We start from the raw sequence: 26,194 nt of genomic DNA, 5'->3' as shown, positions 1-26,194 counted from the left end.
ACTAGAATAGTCGAAAGGAGTGAAATCACCAGTGGAAATCCTCAGTGCAGCTGAAAGACCGAAAAGGTTGCCTTGTAGCTTCTTAACCCGGGTGGTCCGGGTTGCGGGGGCTGCCAGGGACAGCTCTGAGAGAACTCTGAATGAGGTGACCTAGATTTCAGAGCCATTTTTTGCTTTGTGGTCTCCCTGCAAAACTGTTTCCAGGCCTCTCCGGGGAGGGAGCATCCCCACCAAGGCACGTCTTCGGGGCCTTTTCTCTCACAGCCATTTTCCATCCACTGGCTCGCCCACAAGACCCAGATGTCACGTTTCCGTCTCGGGTCCAGGTCTGGGAGAGAAACCCTCAGTAAGGGTGAAGGCCTGATGCGTTACCCAACCAAGGGCTAGCTGCCTAGGAGGGCTTGTCACAGGTCTCCTAGAATTCTCAGGAGAATTCAGACCCGTCTAAATTTCAGACAGGTAGACTTAGGGGATGCGGATGGCGGAGCCTCGCAAAGGCCACTGGGTGGGAACTGCTCGCTTTGGAATAGGCGTGACTCACAAGGGCCCTACACTGGGGACCTGGAGAGCTTCTGCTTTACCGAATCTCTCTCTTACGTCTTCACTCTGCCCCGGGACCTGCTTCCTTCTCTGTGCAGATGTGGGCTCTGGAGGCAGCTGTCCAGCAAGAGTGATGGAACTTCCACCAGTAGCTTTTGTTTCTCAGGCCCCTTTGCTGAGTGAGAAAGGCAGCTGTGGGCAGCCCTCCTGCCTCTTTCCCCTCTCCAGCCCCTCTGTAGCCTTAGCAACAGGCCTGGCTTCCCCCAGATTTAGCCTTCTTACAGTGCCACGCTTGTCCACTTAGCAGTAAACACTTGCCACTCATCGTCCGTTAAGTCCCAGGGTCTCTGCAGTTCTCCTGGGGGGGGGGGCAGTGGCTTTTTATTCTGTGAATGAATGAGTAATATTAAATGAAATGCTACATAAATAGAGCAATTTTTTCATGGCCAGGCTACAGAAATGCCCTTAATTTATTATCATAAAGAAGTTAGGAATATCCATTTGCTCTTTGGCCAAATGACTAAAAGTGTAGCAAAGAAAAGAAATGATCCTTCTCTCCATGCTAGTCTGTTTGAAGCAGGGTATTTGGTTTGGCCCTTTTCATTTCTTCCATTTTAATCAAGAATATGTCAGAAGGATGAGTGGCCAGAGACAAACAACTTTCTTTCAATACAAAGCAGGATGTTATATCTTCATCTGGCAATCATTGACTTTAATTTAACCCTGGTTTTTGGAAACGCAGGGGAAAAGGGAAGATAGCCTAGAATGGGGAAATGCTTTTTACTAAACCCGGAGACTCTGCACCTGAACCCAGCTCAATGCTCTGGACTCACCCAACTGCCTTCTGCCGCTGGCGTCTGGAAGGAGTACTGAGTTCCTTGGAGTGGACCGCGGAGGCTGGCGGGCGGGAGGCGTTAGCTGTACAGCGAGAGTGCATGAGCTCTCCCGATGGCCGTGAACCAGTCTCCCCCCAACCCCAAACATTTCAGACAGAACAGATGCAGTTAAGCCCAAATTTCCTGGCAAGCCTGAGGGAGGGTTTTTCCAAAAGCATCTCAGACGGCGAAGGCACATGTCTAATCACGAAAGCCAACCTCCGGACACACGCTCTCTGTTTCCCAGCCGGTTGTGTATGGTTTCCTCTACACTTAACACAAACGTGCCAAGGTGTGACATTTACGAACCCCACCAACTGCAAGCTGCGCGCGCCAGCCCAGCCGCCTGCCGGGTGGGAGAGTGATGAATGGGGGCTGTCCTGCCCCGGGGAGGAGGGCTGCTTCCCCTCTGGCATGCCTGCAGCCTTATTTATTACACACCAAAGTATAAAACCTCCCAGCCGGCTGCGGCTCGCATCTCCAGCCCTGGCATTTACCGCAACGCCCCGCCGTCGTCTCCAGGAGGCTCTGGGGCTCTGTTGAGAATCATGCTCCGGAGGCAGCTCGTCTCCTGGCACCTGCTGGCTTTGCTTTTCCTCCCATTTTGCCTCTGTCAAGATGAGTACATGGAGGTGAGCGGAAGACCTAATAAAGTAGTGGCGAGAATAGTGCAAAGCCACCAGCAGACTGGCCGTAGCGGCTCCAGGAGGGAGAAAGTGAGAGAGCGGAGCCATCCTAAAACGGGGACTGTGGATAATAACACTTCTACAGACCTAAAATCCCTGAGACCAGATGGGCTACCGCACCCCGAGGTAGATGACCTAGCCCAGATCACCCCATTCTGGGGCCAGGTACTCGGAATTCTCTTCTAAGGATTACTGTGAAAGCCTAACGAGTTTTGTTCTTTTTTCAGCTGTGATTCATAGGATCGATGCTTTCGAGAAGTTGGCTGTGCTGCTTGTAGGGGTCTTTCTGGGCTGCTCTGGGGTCTTGGGGGGGTGTGGTGGGGGACTGTGCCGGTCTGTGTTAGAAAATCAGCAGAGGATGTGGGAGACGGTGTCCCCCAGGGGAGAGGAGAGCAGAGCGGCCAGCTCCCTGCTGTGCTGTGCTGTGACTTGGTTTCTTTCTTGCGCTCCTGGTGTGGAAACAAATGTTGACCCATGCAGATAGATGGGTCTAAATCATTTGCAGATCCCAAGAGTTGGATTTTCTTAATCCTTCCCAGAAGGGAGAAGCTGCCCTTTGAGTTTTTCACTTCGATGCGTTAGTTTACTGTGACATTTCTTGCCAGGCTTGTTTATTTGTTTTACAGTAATCTAGGTTACCAAGCCTCTATGCTCAGCCTCTGAACCTTAGAGTTAGAACCAAAAAGACTGCATGTGTGTGAAAAGCAAAACTTCGTTGTGTGATTTAAAGTCTGATAATCACGGAGGACCTGATTTATTTCCTTGGGTGTGAACTCAGCCCTCAAGAAAACATCTTTAACTCTTTCTGGGGATGAGTGGAGTGGGGTCAGGTTTCAGCGTAGTGATTTGCAAATTGGTGACACTCAATTTAATTTGAAACATTAAGAACCAGACAAAACGGATTTTGACTTACCTTCTCGTCATCTGGCATGCTGAAATCAGAGGAGGCGGGAAAGAAGAGTTACTTTGAATTACGGGAGCATTGAACAAAGAGGTTTTACAAGAATCTATTGAGTCTTTGCATTCAGCAGGCCCTGGAAAGCTTCATGCCAGTGAAATCTAAGCCTGTCCTCTCACAGATTGAAAAGTTTAGGTTGGTACTAGCAAAAGGATCATACTGAAACCCAACACAGGATCAGCTGGAGATCCAGGGCTGAGCTGGGATTTCTAACTTGGCTTAGTGCAGTCGCCCAGATTGTTCTGTGAGCCTGTGTGAAGAAAAAAATTGTTTCTTGGGGCACATGGGTGGCTCAGGGGGTTAAGCGTCTGCCTTGGGCTCAGGTCGTGATCCCAGGGTCCTGGGATGGAGACCCACATTGTCACATAGAACTCTCTGCTCAGTGGAGAACCTGCCTCTCCCTCTTCCTCTGCATGCCACTTCCTCTGCTTGTGCTCACACCTGCTCTCTCTCTCTCTCTGTCAAATAAATACAGAAAAATTTTTTTTAAGACTTTGTGTATTTATTTGACAGAGAGAGAGAGAGACTCTCAGAGAAAGAGGGAACAAAAGCAGAGGGAGTGGGAGAGGGAGAAGCAGGCTTCCAGCTGAGCAGGAAGCCCAATGTGGGACTCCATCCCAGGACCCTTGGATCATGACCTGAGCCGAAGTCAGACACTTAAGGACTAAGCCACCCAGGCACCCCCAAATAAGTAAAAGCTTAAAATAAAAAAGAAAAAGGGGGCGCCTGGATGACTCAGTTGGTTAAGCAACTGCCTTCGGTTCGGGTCATGATCCTGGTGTCCCGGGATTGAGTCCCACATCAAGCTCCGTGCTTCTCCCTCTGACCTCTCCCCTCTCATGCTCTTTCTCTCTCTGTCTCAAATAAATAAAATTAAATCTTAAAAAAAAAAAAAGAAAAAGAAAAAGTTGTTTCTTTAAGGAGCAACAAAAGAAATAATCTCCAAATACTTATTTTTCAAGGGCCACTTTTAGAGATGGTCCTTTCATCTGACAATCTTTTTTTTTTTTTTTTAAAGATTTATTTATTTTCGAGAGAGACAGAGAGAGTGCACAGGAGCAGAGGGGGAGGGAGTCTTCAGCAGAGTGCTGAGTGTGGAATAGAAATGGAGCTCGATCTCCCAACTCTGAGGTCACACCCTGAACTGAAATTAAGAGTTGGAAGCTTAACCAAGCCCACTTCCCAGCACCCCACCCTCCCCCACATTTTATTATTATTATTTTTTTAAGTAATCTCTACACGTACTGTGGGGCTTGAACGCACAACCCCCAAATAAGGAGTCACATGCTCCGCTGATTGAGCCAGCCAGGCGTCCCCTCATCTGATAATCTTTTGACTGGAGGGTGACTCATGCTACTTTGTATTTTCTTAGTGGTGAAGATATTTTCGTTTTGGTCCAAGCTTTGACCTGGACTTTCCATTTCAGTGGATAGGATCTCTCTGCTGGGCCCTCCCTGGCCTTCGCAGTATGAGCTCCCAGACATGCAGAAGGCAGATGTAGGCTGTCATTTGTTATTTCTTGGCAACCAATGCTGAGGAGGCCACCGGAATCCAAATGACATTTCTGCTTCACCCCACCTTCCAGGCGTAGGCAGCCAGCATGCTGGAGTCAGATGAGGGGGCAAGAAGTCACTTCCTGGCTTTCTTTACTTGAAGTGGCTGTGGGGGGTCCGGGCGCAAGGGGAGGCTTTCAAACCCTCCCGGGCTTTTAAAGTATTTTCAAACAAACCCCCTTCGGCAGATACCGAGAAGATTTAGAATCACTGATATTCTGGATATCTTCAATACGACTCATCAGCCAATGGGTATGGAAACTCGCGGCATTTCGGATTTTCCGGTGTTCCCCTTTTCCTTGCATTCCTCACCTGTCTTCTTTCAATTCTTCTTTTTTCTCATTTACCGTTTCACCTATAATTTCCTGTGCTTCTACTATGTGCCAAGCTTTATGTTAGGGATAAATAAGCCCAAGCCCATCTCCAGTCAGCTCTGGGGGGCTCTCGTGGGGACAGATGAACAGACAATTGAACACCACGTGATCAACAAAATCTCTACACAAAAGGCAGTTGGGGAGACAGTGCCAGAGCGCTGGTGGTCGCTGCTTTGAACCGCAAAGGTGACCCAAAAAGGATGATTAACCACGCAAGAAATAAAGTTTAAAAATATGTGGGACAGCAAAGAGACAAGAGAGCCCTGGAGGAGTGGGTATAGGTGAAGGCCGTGGGAGGAAGACACAGGATGATCTCAGGACCCGCCTGGAAGATTCTGTTGGCCGGTTATGGAGCTCAGACCTTAGTTTTCCAGCCAAAGTTGTGTTTGTTTGTTTGTTCACAACAGCGCAGTGAGGTGAGCTGGTGTGTATTCTAGAAAGAGGACTCTGGCCTTGGGGTTCATGGTGGGTAGAGTGTGCAGAGATGGGGGTTGAGCAGACCTGGGCTCTCTTTTCTAGGCAGTTTCATCCTTTTTAATCTCTGGTCCTCCTCCTCTACCTCCTGGATTCCCCCCTCCCCTTCTTCCCGTTTCCCCTCTCCTTTGTCTTCCGTCTCTCTTCAGTTAAAGAAGGAGCTGTGGACCCTCTTTCTGAGAAGTCACTCACTAAGAGCAGACCTCAAACCTCAGTACCTGTCCCATGGCCTCCATCCACCAAATGGATGGGACTTGTCTTAGAGACCCATCCCTCCTCCCACACTGCTCATTCTCCTGTCTTTGGCTTTCAAATTTGACCTGATTATGAGTTGAGGGTTGATAAACTTAAGAGGGTGTCTGTGGTAACTCCCCCGCGTGTGATGACAACCTCTGAATTAAGGCATCCTGTCCAGCTTGTTTTAAGGGGCCCTCCAGAGGCTCACGAGCATTAGTCCATTTGACTGTGTTGTGAAGGACCAGAGGAACATGGGAAATGTTGTAGGACGGCTCTCAGAACATGACCAGCTAGTAGGAATCAGAAGATTCTCCCTGCTGGGGTGGAAGGTCTCTGCTTTCTAAGTGTTCCCAAGTACCTTGGACACCCACCCCAGTGCTAGTTAGCTCTGGTACCAAGGAGCTCTTTCCTGGAGCTAACTTCTCACACTCAGACACTAGACTTCACAAATGAAATCTTTCTAAACTATTATTTAAGGATTTAGAAAAGACCTTTAGTATCTTTGCTTGCTCTTCAAGCTGGCAAGAAATTTCCTAACTGTTTTACCTAGTGCCCTAATTTAGTGGACAAGAAAAATGATGCCTGGGAGCAGAGGGGAGTGACATCACTAAAGTCACACAGAACTGAGATGGGAGTTCTGGTTCCAGAACAGACATGTTCCTAAAATTCTTAGGGTCCCAGGAACTCAATTCTATTCTCCAATGGCTCCCGATTCGGAATTTTCCCTCTTTCTCTCCTAAAGCCCATTATTGGCAGAATCTTAGCTTTCTGAGAGCTTAAAAAACTGTATTTCACATTAGCAAAATCACACCAGGAAACTATGAAATACTTCTCAGATTGCATCCTTGGATTGGAAGGTGGGGCAGTGCTGTGGTGTCTGACTTTCCAAGTGTCTGAAGTCACTTGTCTCCAGCCACTCGCTTTGGCTGATTTTTCTATTCCTCCACCAGTTTTACCAAAGGTTTTTACAGACTCCTACATCTGTCCAGTGAGGGGTCTGGTGGGCAGAGGACTAGACATGAGTTAGCTCCACACTGTGTCCCCTGATCACTTGAGATCCGGCCCTGAGCTGTTGCAAGAGAATGCTGGGACTACTGATGCTCTGTGTTTTCCCTGAAGAGCTTGGTAGAGGCTTGTAGGGAAAAAGAATGAGGGGGTGAGGAAAAAGTCCACGCCCATTTTTAATTAAACAACAACAACAAAAGTGAAGTCTAAATGTGCAGACTTGACCCACTTTTCTGCTTGGATTTCTAATGATAGAGAAAACCTGAATTTCAGATTCCTTCTTCCTTTCTCCTTATTCTGTCCCCATCCCTCCAACCTTTTTCTCCTTCTCTTTCTTTAGAATCCTTTACAAACAATATGCTGTTTTCAAAAGACCATTGAATTATAACTCAAGTCTAGGAAAGTTTCCATTAGTATTTTATATGATATAATCAAAAGGCAAGCTACCAATTTGGTGCCACTCTAAATTTTATCAGCGAATCTAGCTCTTACACTATATCTGTAGTTCCTCGATGGTAAGCACACATTTTAGAAATTTTTGTTTAGGGGTGCTTGGGTGGCTCAGTCGTTGAGCATCTGCCTTCTGCTCAGGTCATGATCCCAGGGTCCTGGGATTGAGCTCTGTATCAGGCTCCCTGCTCAGTGGGAAGCATGCTTCTCCCTCTCCCACTCCCCCTACTTGTGTTCCCTCTCTCACTGTCTCTCTCTCTCTCTGTCAAATAAATAAATAAATAAAATCTTTTCTTAAAAAAAGAAATTTTTCTTTAAATAGATAGGCAGATACTCATATTTGAGTATACTTAGTATCCATTAAGTACTCGCTGAATATTGGTGTGAACGATGTGATAATCATTTAAAATTTTGAAGTGAAATATGAAACAGAACCTGAGGTTAAATATTTCTCAAAGGGGAGTTAAAGTTGTTTCAAGATGTAGATAGTTAATACTAATTTACTGGGCTAAAGAATACTTTGTTTCTTCCATGTCCTAAGGCAATTGAAGTGTGCTTGGACTGAAAGGGTGGCATTTTGACTCAAAATTTTAAGAACTCTTATCCCTGTATCCTAAATACAGAAATTCTTAATTCTCTTGGAAGTTTACCATTCTTACTTTTTGAGGGTCACCTACTCAAAGAAGCGACAGGGGAGGCTCCTGGCAGCTGGGAAAGAGAGGGCCGGCTCTGAAGAGATTTCCTTCTTGGCCATTACCAGTAGCCTCAGGACAGTACTTTCCAGAAATACTGCCCCATCTCCTGTCAGCACCACACTCCTTCCAAAGAACATGCCCTTCTTCTGACCTTCTGGCTTCCTGGTCCTTTTGGTCAAATGCTCTCTTTAGCTAGCACGCCAGTCAAGTCCACACCAGCTTTTCTGATGCTGTCCTAGGTTGTCTGGAGTTAAACTTGCCCAAAAGACAAGACCAAGAGAAGTTCACAAGTCCTAATGACTCCCCAATACCATTCTCTGAAGCTTCTCTCTGTATCTTTTTAAAGTCTCCACAAACTGGAGGGCTGCCCCCAGACTGCAGCAAGTGTTGCCATGGAGAGTACAGTTTCCGAGGCTACCAAGGCCCCCCGGGGCCCCCCGGACCCCCTGGCATCCCAGGTAAGGATGAGAGAGACGCTCTGTTTATTGCCAGTCTAACTGGGCCCTGTGCCAAAACCGGAGCCAGGGCAAATCGAAATCATTTGGGTTCACTTTTGTGTGATCCAAAGGGTATGTGTGGAAAATCCAAAAGGGAGTTCGGGAGGGGACTAGGTTGACAGAGCCAATTAGGTGCAACAATGTACCAGAAGCTCAGTAGTATTTATTATTTATCCCACTCCCAGGATCCCACAGGTGTTAGACATCTTGGGGCACCCGATTCACTGGTGGCAGTGGGGAGGGAGGTCTTAACCAGCATGGAGTACAGAATTATGGACTCTTATTGGACATACGCTCGTTTTGGTGTTTCTTCCACAACGTGCTTCATGCAACACACTCTGTCTAACTTTCAGGGAACTTAGGACGTGAAGGTGGGGGAAGAGGAGCGCTTACTGGCCTGGCTATTGCCATCTCCATAGTGACATTCACTGAACCACACAGCCTTCTGTCCGAATTTGTGTCTAGCTAAGTTTTTCTTCCCTTAATCTCAGGGTCTGTCCATGTTCAGCTATCTCCGGTTGACTTTCATGCCTCTCTTGGGCTCATGGGAATATTTTTGGGCTCCCGCACCACTTGGCAGCATGGGAAATGCTGTCGGACTCCACCGAGCCACCCTACCCCACTGAGTGTGCCCCAGGCACGGGAGGTCCTGAAAACTGGCTAATGTCTGGGGTCAGCCACGGAAAGGATAGCCCAGATCCTTTCTGTCTTAGGACTCCCAAATCCCTCTGAGGGTTCATTGTCTTCCTCTTCCCCATGTCAGTTCCTGGGGGCAGGACTTTTTCTTGGGGTTTGACAGCAGTCTACTTTCTCTTCTCTCACCTTCATTGATGTTAACATTTATCATATGAGTTTTAATTTTTAAAAAATATTTTATTTATTTATTCGAGAAAGAAAGAGATCTTGAGAGAGAACAGGGGGGTGATGGAGAAGCAGACTCCCAACTGAGCAGGGAGCCAGATGCAGACTTCAATCCTAGGACCCCGAGATCATGACCTGAGCCGAAGGCAGATGCTTAACTGGCTGAGCCACCCAGGTTCCCCAAGTTTTCATTTTTTAATATAATTTTGAGTGACTTCTTAAATGAAACCAAATTTAAAATGAGAAAATATTCTGTTAGACTTTAAACTGTGATTACTGTCTCAGAGTCCATGTCCTTTAACATCAAGGGCATCTGCCTGCAGGTGCAGTGACTGGGGTTAGAGAATATTCAGCCTCTTAATATCTTCTGAGGCTAAACTTTCTTGTGGGTACAGAACAAGCTGGCCTTGGCTAAATGTTCCCAAACAAAATAGCTTTTTTCTTTTTTTTTTTGGCCCATTAACTTGTAAATACAGTTCAAGTTTATTTACCTGGAGGGCTGGCAAGCCTGGTACAATACCTGACCAAAGGTGGCAGGCAAAATAAAGAGCGAAGGGGGGGCGCCTGGGTGGCTCAGTGGGTTAAAGCCTCTGCCTTCGGCTCGGGTCATGATCTCAGGGTCCTGGGATCGAGCTCACGAGTCTGGCTTCTCTGCTCATTGGGGAGCCTGCTTCCCTTCCTTTCTCTGCCTGCCTCTCTGTCTACTTGTGATCTCTCTCTGTCAAATGAATGAATGAAGTCTTTAAAAAAACAACAAAACACATTTGTCTTAACAGCGAAGGGGTGCGAAATTCAGCAAATACAAAATAAAGGAAGAGCTGTAGAAACTGTCTCTTAGTGGCAGAGTGAAGAGTTGAAATCATTATTCAAGCCTTGCTTTCAAAATTATTGTTACAATTTGCATCAAAGATTTTACATCTCCTTCCATGATAAAAGTGGTGCCCGTCCTTTATAGAAAAATTCAAAGAGACAGAAAAGTATATAGCATAACACAAAAGCCACTCATGTTTCATCCATTTGGGAAAAAAAAATACTGGAAATATTTTTACGTCGTGAAAGGTCCCCCAATAATAGGTCTGTGATCAAAGGAGCGAGACTGATACAAAGCGAAGGTCAAGCAAAGCTTTAATTCGAGTCAAGCATCAAGAATCAAACTGACCATTTGGGGCCGCCTCTTACAGAGAGGGCTACCCCTCCCAGCCTCACAGACTAATTTTTATAGAGCAAAGGCCATGTGGCCTTTGAGCCTGGCCACACACAGGTGTCCAATGAGATTGCAACACACAGAGAAAGCTGCATAGTCATGCTAGGTCACGCACGGGTGACCAATCGAATTACAATTCACCCCATAGTAGCTATTTGAACTAGCCTATCACCTTGGTCAGAATTGGCACCCAAAAGGCAGGGCTCACACTCCTTGGTAGCTAGGGAGACAGTATGTGCACCCCACTGATTGGATGTCTCCACCTGGCCTGATTCATCCATGCAATGGGGCTCTGTTATCAGGGACGGTCGACCATAATCTACTGGTTTCCGGGACTTGCTTTTAAGTAAGTTTCCCTGGAGGGGGGACCGCAGGGTCAGTCTAAGTTTTACTGCATAAACAACAAAATCACTTTAACCGGATGGAATCTCTCTGGATAAATAGGCCCTTACACATAGTATATAAATACTGTTCACACATATTATTGCACTGCCTCTAATGATTCATAACCTTTTAATCTAAAAATATCGTGAACAATATTAATATTAATAAATATTTTTCTTTAGCTTTTTGGGGGGGTGGTATAACATTATTTACTGGGATGTGCCTTTTTTTTTTTTAATGGAGCTCTTCCAGTATTGTTTGTTTCTAATCTCTGCTATTATAAATAATACTCCGATTATCAGTCCCCCCAGTTTTTCTTTCTTTTAAAGATTTTATTCATTTATTTAACAGAGAGAGAGAGAGAGAGAGTGAGAGAGGGAACACAAACAGGGGGAGTAGGAGAGGGAAAAGCAGGCTTCCCACTGAGCTGGGAGCCAGATGCTGACCCTGGGATCTGGACCTGAGCCCAAGGCAGATGCCCAATGACTGAACTGCCCCAATCCTCAAAATTTTTCATCCAACTCTTGCTCTATGGGAAAAACAGTCTTTGGAGACTTGAATGGCTAAGGCTGTCTTCAGTGTCCCTAGTAAGAGAGCTCATTTGGTGCTGCCCCCTTGGCTGTGTTCAGGACTGTTTCAAGTGGTCTTCTTTTGCAATTGAGGGTGAGCATTTTTGAAGAAAGGGTCTGTATTTGTATAACAGTAGGTGGTCAGTGTGAGTGATGGGGGCTTTCCCCAGTGATGCCTTCTGCTTGTAATTTAAGGAAACCACGGGAACAATGGCAATAATGGAGCCACTGGCCATGAAGGGGCCAAAGGTGAGAAAGGAGACAAAGGTGACCTTGGGCCACGAGGTGAAAGAGGGCAGCATGGCCCCAAGGGAGAAAAGGGCTACCCGGGGGTTCCTCCAGAACTGCAGGTAAGTCACCTTGGGCAGATCTCCATTGGACTTCTAAACTGCCTGCACCCTCGCAGTGCAGGAGGCAGAAGGTCCTAGAGCTTCTTCACGCTCTCTCTGTTGGCTCCTGGCCCGCATGGCCGCATGGCTGGCTTGACTCACTCCCGCTGCGGGATGTTCACAGATGGCCCACACTGTTGTTCAAAGAACATTTTGAAATCGTTCTTAAGAAGTTGAAATTCAACTCCCTTCTTAGACCAAATACACCGCAGCCCTGGGTATCTGCTAATGTTCCATTTTCCTTATCAGAAGGGATGTTAAATAAAAAGGTTTCTGGCAACTCAAATGTAAAAATGGCATGTGTCTACCTCGAATATTTTATGTATTCATTGTGTTACATTTACCAATTTAAATCACATATATGGATATGAATATATAAGTATCATTCTCTATCAACTCAAGATTTTGTGGCACAGATTTCATTTAAATTTTTCTCCATGTCTTCTTTATCACTAGAGATGTTTTATTTTTGGGTCACCCATCCTAGTTTAGATTAGACCAGACTATATTTATTTCAGTTTGACGTGTTTTGAATCTATTTATGAGGCTCTAATTGAATATTTTAGCCTAAGCTTACATGCTCATTTGTTTACTGTTTATGTCTCCTTTAAGAGATGTTCAAAATTCTTGTTGCCAATAACATCTAAAACTGGAAAATGCAAGGTTAGGGCACCATGAAAATTACTAAGTCTTGGTTATCTCTTTATTTTCTGGCTGATGTTTTTAAAAATTGATTTTTTCAAGGGATTCCTATCGCCATTGAAAGCTAGTATTTATGTTAGCATAAAGGTTGTTAAGTGTAATATCTGTTGTTGACCCTCCTGATCCTGTGGCTGACGGGGAGCTGTGGCTCAACGCCCCTGCCCAGCATCATAAGAGAGGATCTATTGCATATTGATAGCCCAGGAAAAGATCCAAATTTAAAATCTGAAGTGTGGTTTCTACTGAATGCGGATTGCTATGGCAGCATCTAAAGTTGAAATATTATTAAGTCGAACCATCGGCAGCTGGGGGCCGTGTGTAAATGAGAGAATGTACCACAGCAGGAGAGACCTTTCAAGAACCAGAATACAGAGACTCTTGTCTGAAAGAGCTACTGGGGGAGAACTTTGTTTTTTATTTGGGCGTATCTGGTGGTTGGTTGACCTTGTATAAATTCCATCATTTTTCTGGGCCTTGATTTTTTAAAGTTATAACTTAAGAGGTCTTTTGTGTTTCTCTAACTGCTTTTGAGGTTTTGTCACTTGTAAATGAATGTTGTTTAATAATCGTAGCAACCTGGCATCAATGGGCCATCAATAATTTACAAAGAAAAGAAGACAGATGCTGCCTAGCCAGGTGAAAGGTGTCTGATGAGAAGGGGGATAAACATTCCCAAAGCTAGAAACTCTAACTCTAAACCTGCGCTGGTTGTACAAGGCCCAGGGGCCCTTGTAGCCAGTCTGATGGAGTGCACCCTGGGCAATGATTAAATTGCTCCATCAATTATTACCCAACAACCACAATGTTGGCAGAACTACATTCACACAGTTTTATTTTTTATTTTTATCATTTTATTTCTTTGTAAGATTTTATTTATTTGAGAGAGACAGAGAGAGAGAGCATGGGCTGAGAGAAGGAGAAGCAGATTCCCCACTGAGCAGGGACCCTGACAAGGGGCTGGATCCCAGCACCCCGGGATCATGACCGGAGCTGAAGGCAGATGCTTCACCAACTGAGCCACCCAGGCGCCCCCTACATTCACATGTTTTAAAGGCGGCATTACAGAGGAGAGATGACTGGCCTCACGCAGCCTGTAAAGAAGGGTGATTCCAGGACCCTTTATTCCCATTTTCAAAATCCCTCCTCTGCTGTGTCATCCATCCCTTACTTTCCCCTTCCTTCGGCATCCACAGCCTTCACGCTGTCTTTCTCACTGTCCAAATCCTTGCTGTGTTGATTTTCCTCAGTCTGCTTTCCCCTGAGTCTTCCAAACTTCCAATTATTCCCTCTCTCACACTCTCCTCTAAGCCCTTCCTTTAAACTCCCATTCATTGAAGACAGGTAATCCCAGCAAACTAAAGAATTTATTGATTTAACTCACACTCACTTACAACGACTCATGTTGATGGGGAACTGGCATTTATTTTCAAATGTGACTGTCTAAGAGTGGTACAGTTCCAGTGTGAGGGTTTTCCCCACACCACCAAGCATTGGTCCAACATCAGCTAAGTGTCCTTACAACTCAACGCAATTCTGACACTACTTACTTGGAAAACGCCTCAGATTCCAAAGTTAAAGGCTCAACCCTACAAGACTGCCACCCCCAACTTGAGACTCTAAGTCTGTGCATCCGACATTCTGGCTATGAAGGGGAGGCCACGAACCCTCCTGGAGTTCAAGTAATTTGCTAGCAGGAACTCAGAGAAACATGTTTTTATTCAATCCCTGGTTTGTTGTAAAAGGGTGTAATTCAGGAACAGATGGAAAAGATGCATAGGGCAAGGTTTGGGGAAAAGGGTGCCGAGGTGCCATACCCTCTCAGAGACCAAGTATCACTCTCCAGCACTTCCCATGTTCAACAATCTAGATGCTCTCTGAGCCCCTGCCTTTTAAGTTTTTATGGAGGCTTCATTGTATAGGCAGGATTGATTAAATCACAGGCCATTGGTAATTGAATTCAACCTCCTGCCCCTCTACCCTTCCTGGATGTAAGGTGGGACCGATCACTCATCTCTAACCACATGGTTGGCTCCAATGGCAAATAGGCCCCATCTTTAGGTTACCTAGGAGCTTTCCAAAAGTTATCTCATTAACATAACAAAAGACCCCTTGATCTCTCTAAACACTTAAGATTTTCAATGGTTTTGGGCACTATGCCAAAGGCTGGGACAAAGACTAAATGTATATTTATTATACATCATAATATCACAGTTCTTTTGGAGAAATAAATTACACAGAGTGAATAAAATTAAAAGGTTATTTTGCTGCAGGCCTTCTCAGATCCTTTAATATGCTAATGTACATTTAATAGCTATTAGTCGATTTCATCTATATTTTCCCCACAATAGTATTTTAATATTTCAAAAAAAACCTTTTGAAGTCTAATGTTCCATGAAACACAAGGTCAGAACTGCTGACATATACTATCATTTAATGGCTTCATAGCATAAAAAACATTAAAAATTACCATGATTTAATTTTTTTCTGTTTATTTCCAATCTAGCTGTTACAAATAATGTCGAACAAAACTTACTTTTGTGAAAACCTCATTTCTTTAAGATAAATTTCCTGTTAATTAACGTTCCTTAGATTGCATTCATGGCTTCTCTGGCGACCCACTTCAGCAACCAGAATAGCGGGATCATCTTCAGCAGCGTGGAGACCAACATCGGAAACTTCTTTGATGTCATGACTGGTAGATTTGGGGCCCCAGTATCAGGTGAGAAGTAAAAACAAATGAATGACTGAATTAATCAGCTCGCAATCTAGAAGGAAGGACGGAAGGAAGGTAGGCAAAAGGTGAGAGCGTGAGGGAGGAAGGTAAATGATGAAGGAAGAGGACACAAAGAAAGGAAGACACTACAAGAGTTGAGAATTCTTTCTGATTCCGGTTAAAAGTGATCACCTCACTTTTTGTACTTTATCTAGTACAGAAATTCTTACAGATTTCTGTTGGATTTCAAAGTAAATGAATTAGAATTCAAAAAGGTGAATACACTTTTATCTTTTAAAAAATATTTTATTTATTTATATGAGAGACAGAGAGAGAGAGAGAGAGCGCTCAAGAGCGGGGAGGAGAGGGAAAAGCAGATTCCCTGCTGAGCAGGGAGCCTGCCCCGGGCTCAATCCCAGGACCCTGGGATCATGACCTGAGCCCAAGGCAGACACTTAACTGACTGAGCCACCCAGGCACCCAAGTTAACCAGTGGTGTCCTAAGGTGCAGGGGAGGGGGCGGAGGGTGCTTGTGAGTGGTCAACCCCAGAGGAGAGGAGTGTTTTATCATGGACAGGGTTTCGAATTGCTGCACTATGATGACAATAAAAACCTAGTGACCTTTTCACTGGTCTTAATATAGTTCAAAAATATCCCATAAACAATGTGCTGGCTTATTGCCTGATTTCCTAACACAAGTCACACTGTTCTCAGTGCCACCCCACCTTAGTACAGCAAGAAGAAGGAAAAACCATGTTTAAATTTGTATTTAAAAATATAATTAAAGAGTGTCTGGGTGGCTCAGTGGGTTAAGCCTCTGCCTTCAGCTCAGGTCATGATCTCAGGGTCCTGGGATCAAGCCCCACATCTGGCTCTCTGCTCAGTGGGGAGCCTGCTTCCTCCTCTCTCTCTGCCTGCCTCTCTGCCTACTTGTGATCTCTGTCAAATAAATAAATAAAATCTTTAAGAAAATAAAAAAAATATATATATAATTAAAAAAACTTTTCGGGGCAAAAAGAAGGCTTACAGCCACCTAGTCAAAGGACAGCAGGAAAAGTCTACCCAGAATGATCAGCTTGTGGTGGCTGAAAGTAAGGAAGCTGTAGGCATTGAATGATGACTCCCAAAATGGCCCAAGACCTAAAATGCCCAGGAGCTGCGAATAGTACCTTATATGGCAAAATAAGGGATTTCATAAGACTGATTAAATTCAGGATCTTGAGATGGGGAGCTTATTTTGGATTATGTAGGTGGGCCCAAGGTAATCACACTGTCTTTGAGAGCCAAGGAGGTCAGAATCTGCCAGGAAGTGATGTGACCATTGAAATAGAGACTGGCATGACAGGGCTGATGGAGAGGGAATGTCGACAGCCTCTCAAAATTGCAGATGGTAACATGGGAAGGGCTCCAAAAATGTTTTGTTGGGTTTGTGTTTAAGTTTTCTTTGTCTTCTGTAGCTATTATTTTCTCTAATCTCTTGCTGTTTTTTTAATTTTAATTTCCATTTCACATTGTTTGCTTTCTCCATCCCAAAGTGGAGTCGCTCTGGCTAAATAGGTCCTTACATGCTGCATGTCCTTAATTACCTATGCTGAGGATGAATTTTCCTTTTTGCTTCTTCCAATTTCTTCTGTCTTATTTCTGTGTTGTTTCTTTACTTTTCCCATGCCTTACCTTACTTATTAGTCCCAGTTTTTAGTTCCTTCTCTTATCTGAACATTTCTGCTAGGAGTTCCTGCTTTTTGTTTAATAATATTCTTTCATAGAAGGATTTGCTTTATTAACATTATCTTAAACTCAGGATGTCTACATTCAGATTTAGTTATAGTTTTCATCTACTACCTGACAACATTGCTTCTTGGTGAGTATTCTTCCTCTATGGGTAGTTTCTGCTCGCTCTTCTTTTCTACTTTCTAAAACTGACTGGCGGTTGAAAGAGTTGGGTTTCCTTAGGCCAGCCACAGATAGTAGTTTCTTGGGGGGAGGAGGGATGACAGGGGGGACTTCAGCATACTTCTGGCTTCTACCTCCATGGCTCCCTCTCCAGCTACCAGGAGACTCACTCTGGTCCTTCTCAAGTGTGGCCCTTCTGTGTGTTTTCTCTGTCCCTCTGCAGACTGCCCTGGGTCTGGGAAGACTTCTGAAACAAGCCTGGCACTTAAACTTCTCTTGCCCTGTTTTTGGTGATAGTTTTGGAAATCTGCCATTTTAGGACCACTCACCTCACTTTTTGTACTTTATCTAGCAACCTTCCCCCAAAATATCACTTGGACTTCATCTCAGCCCCACTCATAAGAGCTTCTTTTCAGCATGTGGCCTTTCTCCATCAGGGAGTGTCTTTTTTCCAGTACTGTGAGATCAGCCACAGCGTGGCCTCCTCAAAACTCCCTGCCCAGCCTCCATGTTGCTTCCCTGAGACTCTCTGTCTGCTGTCTGTTGCATCTGACAGACAAGTATTTTAAGTTTATTGACTTTTATGTCTCCTAATCTTCTGAAAAATAGATTCCATCTGGTGTTTGTGTTCAATGCTCCTTATTTCCCTATGTGGTATCCAGAAGGAGAGGAGGAAAATTCTAATGGATGCAGTCGCCATGTTAAATTTGACACAAGTGTTTTTAACGCCTTGATTGAGGTTTCCACCCAGCTAAACTCAGAAGTCAACGGGTATATGAAATGACCCAAGTGATCTTTCATCATACTTTAAACAGTTTCAAACCTTTTTATGTGACTTTCTGCTCTGAAGGTTGACAATTTTCCTATAATTATTTTGTTACACACCTCTGGGCTGCAGTTTACGTAAGCATCTAGAGAAGCCCAACGGTTCCATTGTTTTCAAGGGCTTTATTTATTTTCTATTTATTTATTATTATTTTATATATTATTATATATTATATAATATATAATAATATTAATAATATAATATATAATATTATTAATAATATATTATTATATTATTATTTATTTATTTATTTTCAAGGGCTTCCATTGTTTTCAAGGGCTTTCAAGAAGCTCAAAGATTTAGTAGTTGTTTAGAACTCTCTTGAATCATCACTTGGTAACAACCATCATTTGTCTCCCCCTTTAACAACAGATAACAAATTGAGCATTTTCTGCTTTTCAGCTTTGGGAGGGATGAGACATAGAATTACTGCAATTACAGCAACACAAAGACCTAAAAACTAGAGCAGACGTGGGTTACCTCTGCTTTCAGTAGCTTCCCTAGAAGAAAGCCATAGGTGGGTAAGATACATACTCACTTTTGTATTTCTACATGTAGACATTTTCGTTTTTTCCCCATCTGGTCTCTTAGTCAGTTCTAACAGGCTTCTGCAATCTACTTTGTATAGTAGCCATCATTGTTTCAAGAAAAATAACATCTTTTCCTGTCGTTTCATTCCAGCTTTATCTTCCTGAGGCATTGAAGATTGTCACCCATGTCTATGTATGTGTGTGTCTAATACACTTTGTAAAATGGAAAAATCTAAACACACGTAAACTATTTTCGTAGAGTCCTGTAATTTCGATCTGCCTTTACTTTGCATCTGTGAACTAATCTCCAGCCTTATGAATGGGTATGACTGATTTTTTACACCAGTTCCTTTATTCCCAGGATATTGAACATGCAAGTCTGGCCCTAAATGAGGCATGATCACACTTTTTCACTTGGTTCAACTTGACTCAGAAGCAGGTGTCAACATGGTACCCTCACAGCTTCTATCTTACTTGATTGCACCTTTGAAAAAGAACATAGAACTGTGTCATGCTATCTTTTTTTTAAAAGACATTTCTGGGTTTTCCCCTTACAAGGCCTGCTGCTATGGTCTGAATGAGTCCCTCTAAAATTCATACATTGAAAACCTAAGGCCCAAGTTAATGGTATTAAGAGGTATGGCCTTTGAGGGGTGATAACCTCATGATGGCAGAATTCTAATGAATGGGATTGGTCCTCTCATGAAAGAGGCCCCACTGAGTCCCCTAATCCCTTCTGCCACATGGGGATACAATCAGAAGTCTGTGACCTGGAAGAAACCTCTCACCAGACTGTGTTGACACCCTGCTCTTGGACTTCCAGCCTCTAGAACTGCAAGAAAGACCTTGCTGTAAATTTAAATGCACAAAGACAAGGTCACTAATTTGAAAATGTAGTTTGGAAAATCCATAAGAGCTTGATGATATATATTCATTCATCTTTCCAAAATGCACTCTCAACTCCCACCTCGTTTGGAGTTGGGAAGATTTTCCCTTTTGCTCATCTCTGTGCTTTTGGATTCATTCTAACCTTTTACAGTGTATCAGTTCCTATTGAGTTCCTTTCTGTTGGGTGGCCTAGAGTCTTACAAGAAAACACATCTTTTAAAATACATTGATCCTTTACAAATGAGAAGGATCCTTATTTTTAGTAGCAAGATCATGCTGCTGAGTCATCATGGAGTCTTTTTCTTTATGGTACATAATTTCTTCTACTTACAATGAATAACATGATAAGTTTCTAAAACTATTTGTTCAGAACTGATCAACATTTTTCTGCTAAAATTACTTCTTAGCTCTGGCTAACATCTCTGGGCTGAGTGTACCCACCCACTGTAATGCTATTCACGTGGCTTGTTTTGTTAGGCCGAAGAGGCCATGAGTTCATCCATGCAGGCTCTGTACCTTGTCCAAAGAGTCCTAGTGGTAGTTAACTGATACCTAGGAATAGTGTGTACCTCATCATAAGTGCTTATTAGGGATACACGGTACACACACTGAGAAATTTATTTAATTTAAAGTAGGAGCTGAGAGCAGATAAAGGAACAGTCCTGCAAATAAAGGCCAGGAAGAGCCTACATGCCATATAGGATATAGCATATGCATATAAACAAATCCGTAGGATATAAACAAAAAAATGTGAAGTCATACAGTGTATCTCCCAGTCCTCAATATACAATATGTTAATATAAATGCAGATAAATACCTGCCTTTTTCAGGTGTGTATTTCTTCACCTTCAGCATGATGAAGCACGAGGATGTTGAAGAAGTGTATGTGTACCTCATGCACAATGGCAATACAGTGTTCAGCATGTACAGGTGGGTGGTCTTCTCTATCACAAGGGTCAGCCATGCCGCCATTGCTTGCTCAAAGGATGGCAAACACCACAGAGTGTAGAAGAATCAGGAGCCCCTGACTTGTCATCACTGAGAGCTCCCATATACCAATATGTGGCCAGATTATAATTACTATTTGGGAAGAAATAAATCTGATGAACTTGGGAATAAGCAGGTTGATGAGAGGCCTTGAGCTGATTGATTACTACCAATACTCCCCATAATTAATCATTTATATATTTTTAAAACATCTTACTTATTTGTTGGAGAGAGAGAGAGTGTGAGCGCACATGTGCTTGTGAGGGCAGGAGGGGAAGGGCAGAGGGAAAGGAAAGGACAGTCTTTCCTTTCATAAAGATTTTATTTATTTATTTGACAGAGAGCAAGAGAGAAAACAAGCAGGGGGAGCATCAGGCTGTAGGTTCCCCGCTGAGCAGAGAACCCAATGCAGGGTTCGATCCCAGGATCCTGAGATTATGACCTGAGTTGAAGGCAGATGCTTAACCTAGTGAGCCACCAGTGAGCCACCCAGGCGCCTCTATTTGTGTTCTTTTCCTAACTTATAAATTCTTTTCTTCTTTCTCAGGCTTTTCTTCTATTTTCTTACTTTCCCACCCCCTTTGCCAGAGTTTACCCCTATTGAGGATCTTCTCTACTATCTTCCTCAGCTGGCAGGTAGAGAATTGGGAATGGGCCTTGGTCTTTAGGCTTTTCTGCTGCTCTGATATTTATCCTATCAACCTGTCCCTAGAGCTTCTTCTAAAAAAAAAAAAAAAAAATTACTTTAGGGTCCTTGAATGGCTCAGTTGGTTGAGTGACCAACTCTTGGTTTCGGCTCAGGTCATGATCTCATGGGTGGTGAGATGGAGCCCTGCATGGGGCTCCCTACTCTCGGGGAGTCTGCTTAGAGGATTCTCTCAGCCCCTCCCCCAACCTGCTCTCATGTGTGCACAGGTGTGTGCCCCCTCCAAATAAGTAAGTAAGTAAATAAATAAATAAATAAATATCTTTAAAAAATTATCTTAAAAAGAAATATTACAACTTGTTTTGATGTAAGCTTAAGATGTGGGAAAGAGGCAGAGAGCCAACATCTTTCCCATAACTAAATGGGTGGTTTGATATTTATGAACAATTCTGTGGCTGCTATCTTATCTTTTGATGACTTGGGAGGATTGCCATTTCTTCTGGAGTCTGGTCTCCAGTGGGGGGATGTATTTGGAAAAACCAAAAGAGAAAAGGATAAGTAGGTGGAATTGCTGCAAAAAAGAGACTCAAGGGACGCCTGAATGGCTCACTGGATTAAGCGGCGGCTGCCTTTGGCTCAGATCATGATCCTAGGGTCTTGGGATGGAGCTCTGCATTGGGCTTTCCGCTTGCTGGGGAGTCTGCTTCTCCCTCTCCCTCTGCCTCTCCCCACTGCTTGTGCTCTCTCATAAATCAATAAATAAAATCCTTAAAAAATAAAAAAAAAAAAAAGACAATATGGCAGCTCAAACACTGCAGAGCTCTATGTTGCTTGACCAGCTCCAGGATGGGGAAGGATGGGGACGAGAGGGTAGAGGAGGGACTGGGGGGATGTGCTGTTGGGAGGGAGGTGCTCCATATGGGTTTTGAGAGATGCAGACTGGTGAAAGCAGTTCTGCCACCTGTAAAAATGACTTGCAAATTCTCCCTGGTCATTGTGATTGCCATAGTCAGAAGGCAAAAAGAGAAACAGGTTTGTGAACATGTTTATGTGTCATCTCACATTCTATTCAGAGAACACAGTTATGTTGTTGTCCAGCCCTAACTCCCCTCAGCCTATGCAGGGGCAGCTAGGAATGTAGAGCTGCTCCTCTGGAAGAAGGGAGATGGAGTCTGGTAAACAGCCAGGCTTCTCTGCTCCTCTGGCTACCAAGTATCTGTTGAATTCTTCTTCCTACATTTAGAAGATAAATCTCCCCATCTCCACCCCCATGGAAGACCGCCTAAACTGCAGTTCATGCATCCAGCTCAAAGCCCCAAGTCTTAGGAATGAGCAATCCTTTTTATCAAGTCAACCTTTCAGCTGTTTTTCTCTTTGGCCCCTGATTCTGTCCTCTGGGAGGACCTTCCTTGTTTGTCTCCATCCAAAAGGCGAGTAGGTGTTCCCTGGGGTCTTGCACTGCCCACTTCTTGCTGGTGCAAATTAGAAGACTAAGAGTATTTAGTCAAAGACCTCAAGTCCCTCATGAACCAGGTTTGGATTTCTGGGTAATACCATTTCCTCAGAAACTTATCAGGCTTTTGTTCCATTTGCTGCCAGTCAGTGACATGTGTTAGCAAACCACATCCACCATTCTTTTCTTGACATCTCGTTTTTCAGCCTGTTTTTCCTTGATTTCTTGTCTTCATCCCCTTCTGTCTTAACTAGTGGTGGTTACCACAAGATCTTCTAAAACAACGGATTTAAGTAGAAAGGCAATATTTGTAATCTGTCAGGTTATGTCATAGACCATGTCTATTAGATCAGATGAGAAGTCTTAATAAGACAACATCAACTTTATATCTGATGTCTCTGGTTGGCTTTTCCAACCCTGTTAGACCTCAACTTTCTAGACCCTCCCTTTCTTCTTCCTGTCCTTCAGACATACCAATTTTTGTCTGAACTCATCTTTTGCAGAAACATATTACTAAAAGCAGTATTTTGGCTTTTCCAGTCACTTCCTTGCTTAGGTTATAGGCTTGGTGGACATAAGGTCTGCTTTCTGTTATCAGATGTTTTCCTTAATGTTTTGCCACAGCACAACATGGATCTCCAGCTTTCAAGCCCACAATCTTTGTCTCCTCAGTACTTTCTGCCTAATCCTGAGCCAATGCAACATGTTTTAGTTTGCGTTATGAAATCCCAAAGAAGTTAGGGTAAACTAAACTGCTATACCATTAGCCTAATGGCTTAAATGTAATGGAAATCCCTTTTCTTCTCATGGGACAGTCCAGAGTGGTTGTTCCAGGTTGGGACAAGTGAGAGAGATCTTCCCACTACACAGTTTTCAAGAACTCAGGCTACAACACTTGGCTTCCAGGTCATTCTGGTCATCGTCATTACCATTCCACATGGTCATAATGAGGAAGAAGCAAGAAGAGGGGTTTGGGAGAGTTGTGTTGTCCAATTCTAGAAATGGTACATGTCTGTTCACATGCCATTTGGAGAACTTAATCCTAGAACTCTAAGTGCATGAGAGCCCGGAGAAGAAGGGGAGGACATATTTTGGTAAAGAGGTGATTTTCCATTGCAAAGGCTAAGTAGTTGGTGCCTTTTTTTCTTTACAGCTATGAAACAAAGGGGAAGTCAGATACATCCAGCAACCATGCAGTACTGAAGCTGGCTAAAGGGGATGAGGTTTGGCTGAGAATGGGCAATGGCGCTCTTCATGGGGACCACCAGCGCTTCTCTACCTTTGCAGGCTTCCTCCTCTTTGAAACCAAGTGAATATATGACTAGACCAGCTCTACTTTTGGGAAGACTTATGGCTGAGCTGGTATTGTTGTGATCTGAGGGATATTAGGGTTAAGGGTTCTACTCGGGAGCTCAGAAGAAGAATCCACAAAACAGTCTTCTCAAGTGACCTTGACTAATATACTTGGCATGTTTACTCTTCCCCAGGCACCTAAAGAAGAATTCCTTCTTGATACAGGCTAGAAATAATTGTTCCATCAAAGAAGTCCTTTGCAAAGAATTTGGCTGCTTTGTTTTTAATGTAATAGCAACTTCCAGGAATTCCTGAGGTTTGGGGCTCATCATTCTTTATAACATTTCAGAGACAAGGGTGCAGTGACTAGGGTGGGGCCGGGCAGGGCAGAAAAAAGGCACTTGCGAGGACCAGGTTACCAGAAACATTTGTGAAGCCTAGACTGGGAAGTAACACTTTGATCCAGTGGGTCAATATTTATGAATAAATATAGATAATTTTAGTAATTCCAGATAGCTTTTAGATAAAGTATTCACAATGCCCATAAATAATGTACTCCTGCTGTAATTAAATCTTGACTTGTAATGTCTTATGTTTTTGGATATGGAATTTTCTCATGATACAAAATTGGGTTTATCAGATATGATTTATCATATTGGCTTTTTCCCATTGGGTTTCTTGTGTTACAATAGATCTTTGTTGACCCTGGCCTGGAGAACCAGCTGAGGTGAGCTTATGTCCATATACACAGTATACACAATGTCCTTATTCTCTTATTCTCTCTCAGTTTAGAAGTTACCCCAATAAACTTCACTGACATGTCATTTGAGGAGCTGTAAACTCAGTTATATACAAACTAATGGATAAAAAATATAAGGGCATTCCATTTAGAAGACATAAAATAAAATCTCTTAACGTTTTTAAAGATAAAAATTGATATGCTTTTTTTGATCACCATATTTAGGCAATACTTACAATGGAGCTGTGCTCCTTTACTTTTGCCTGTCCTTCCCCAAAAAGGGACAAGTTCAGGAGATAGTACCCCAAATTTGTTTATTTTAAGCGAGGAAATCATCATTGGAGTATGTGTTTATCCTGATGTTGAATCATATTTAAAATGCACTAGAGAGATACCTATCTGAAACATATCATTTAATGAATTCCCTTAGAAAGCAATTATCCATTATTTTATTTTCAGTTACAATTTCAATTTCCACAAAGGCTTTTAAACTATGGATTTAATTGTATTGATTACCCCCTATAGCTAGAAGCAGAAGAAATTAATTAGGGCTACCCTATTAGCTAACTTAGTGTGCTCCATGTTCAGTTCTGTCTTTAACCCATTCTTTTGATCTATAAATATTTTTAAACTCTTCCTGACCAACACAAACAATTCTATTTTAAAGTGAATGGATATCAGCCAAAATGTGCTTGACTGGTTGGTAATGTTTTTGTGATTTTGTATACGTCTCCAGTTGCTTCTGGGCTGTGTGGTCATGGGTGTTGAGGTTTACTATTTCCAAACATCATAAATACCTTGTATTGCCAGTAGACAATTGAATGTTGCATGTTGCCCAAAGGGATTCCATGTTTAAAGAACACACATTATTAATAAGAGTACCTTAGAAGAAGACATTGGCTTAGCTTTAGATAAAACTGAGATGAGAAAAATGTAAAAGCATCGTATGGAAATAAACATACTTTTGTTAAATGTATTGTTTTATAATGTTCTTAATAAAGTTGAATAGTCATACGTTATAAGTCACCACAGTGAGTTTCATCCGGATTCCACACTGAGCCCTGGGCCCAACTCAAGGCTTGACATGGGGCTTGATCCCAAGACTCATGGGATCATGACCTGAGCCCAAACCAAGAGTCGGATGTTCAACCAATTGAGTCACCCAGGTTTCCCTCTCTGCCCATTTTTAGTTGGATTATTTGGTTATTTTTGGTGTTCAGTTGTGTAAGTTCTTCATATGTTTTGGATATTAACCCCTTATTGGATATATCATTTTCAAACATCTCTTCCCCTTCAGGCTGCCTTTTTGGTTTGTTGATGGTTTCCTTCACTGTGTGAAAATAGTGACATTTTACTAGCATTTCACTAGCTCTTTGGTTATTCTGAAATACTGTTTATATGGAAGACAAGATAGATGCTTAATCTTTTTTTTACTTTTATTTATCAATTTTTATAATAATGAGTTAGTGTTCTAGAAATCTTCAAAGTGATTAATAAGATCTCTTAAAAAGCATTATTAACTTATGATTTTTCATATATTTAATATGTTTCAATCCACCAGAGTCATTATTATAATTGGGCCCCATCTTAATCATCAGTGGGAGACCCTACAAGTAAGTACCTCTATACTTTTGACCCAGAATCAGGCTGGTATAAATCTCTCAGCAGGACAGAGGCAAGTGGAAACTGTGGAGATCGATGTCCCAACCAGACTTTCATGCTTTGACCTCTGGTGGGACTCCAGTGGCCTGAATTCAGCAGCATCAGGCAATT

The 26,194-nt window shown here is 43.2% G+C and overlaps 1 protein-coding gene across 2 annotated transcripts; it reads left to right on the top strand.

Annotated features, from left to right (window-relative positions):
• The first annotated feature begins 1,845 nt into the window (after window positions 1-1,845).
• Window positions 1,846-25,393, top strand: C1QTNF3 (C1q and TNF related 3). 2 transcript variants are annotated; one of them, XM_004738053.2, is made up of 6 exons: window positions 1,846-2,266; window positions 8,194-8,305; window positions 11,558-11,712; window positions 15,043-15,172; window positions 20,134-20,233; window positions 23,543-25,393. In XM_004738053.2, the coding sequence occupies exons 1-6, from the start codon at window positions 1,964-1,966 to the stop codon at window positions 23,700-23,702; spliced, it is 960 nt and encodes a 319-aa protein (XP_004738110.2). In that variant the 5' UTR covers window positions 1,846-1,963; the 3' UTR covers window positions 23,703-25,393. The 2 variants fall into 2 exon arrangements, with proteins under 2 accessions (XP_004738110.2, XP_004738111.2); XM_004738054.3 differs by having other exon boundaries at window positions 1,849-2,047.
• The last annotated feature ends 801 nt before the right edge of the window (window positions 25,394-26,194 follow it).

Source organism: Mustela putorius, unplaced genomic scaffold (genome assembly GCF_011764305.1).
Source record: "Mustela putorius furo isolate JIRA1106 unplaced genomic scaffold, ASM1176430v1.1 tig00000407_pilon_pilon_pilon, whole genome shotgun sequence".
Lineage (NCBI taxonomy): Eukaryota > Metazoa > Chordata > Mammalia > Carnivora > Mustelidae > Mustela > Mustela putorius.
The sequence above is the reverse complement of the archived record's forward strand: the minus strand, read 5'-3'. Positions and strand labels throughout refer to the sequence as shown.

What these genes read in the sequence shown, in the direction of transcription:
- C1QTNF3 (XM_004738053.2), top strand. Translation starts at nt 1,964, where the DNA reads ATGCTCCGGAGGCAGCTCGTCTCCTGGCACCTGCTGGCTTTGCTTTTC. An exon ending in CGGACCCCCTGGCATCCCAG is followed by an intron (nt 8,306 to 11,557) that starts GTAAGGATGAGA and finishes TTGTAATTTAAG; the next exon opens with GAAACCACGGGAACAATGGC. An exon ending in GGGTTCCTCCAGAACTGCAG is followed by an intron (nt 11,713 to 15,042) that starts GTAAGTCACCTT and finishes AACGTTCCTTAG; the next exon opens with ATTGCATTCATGGCTTCTCT.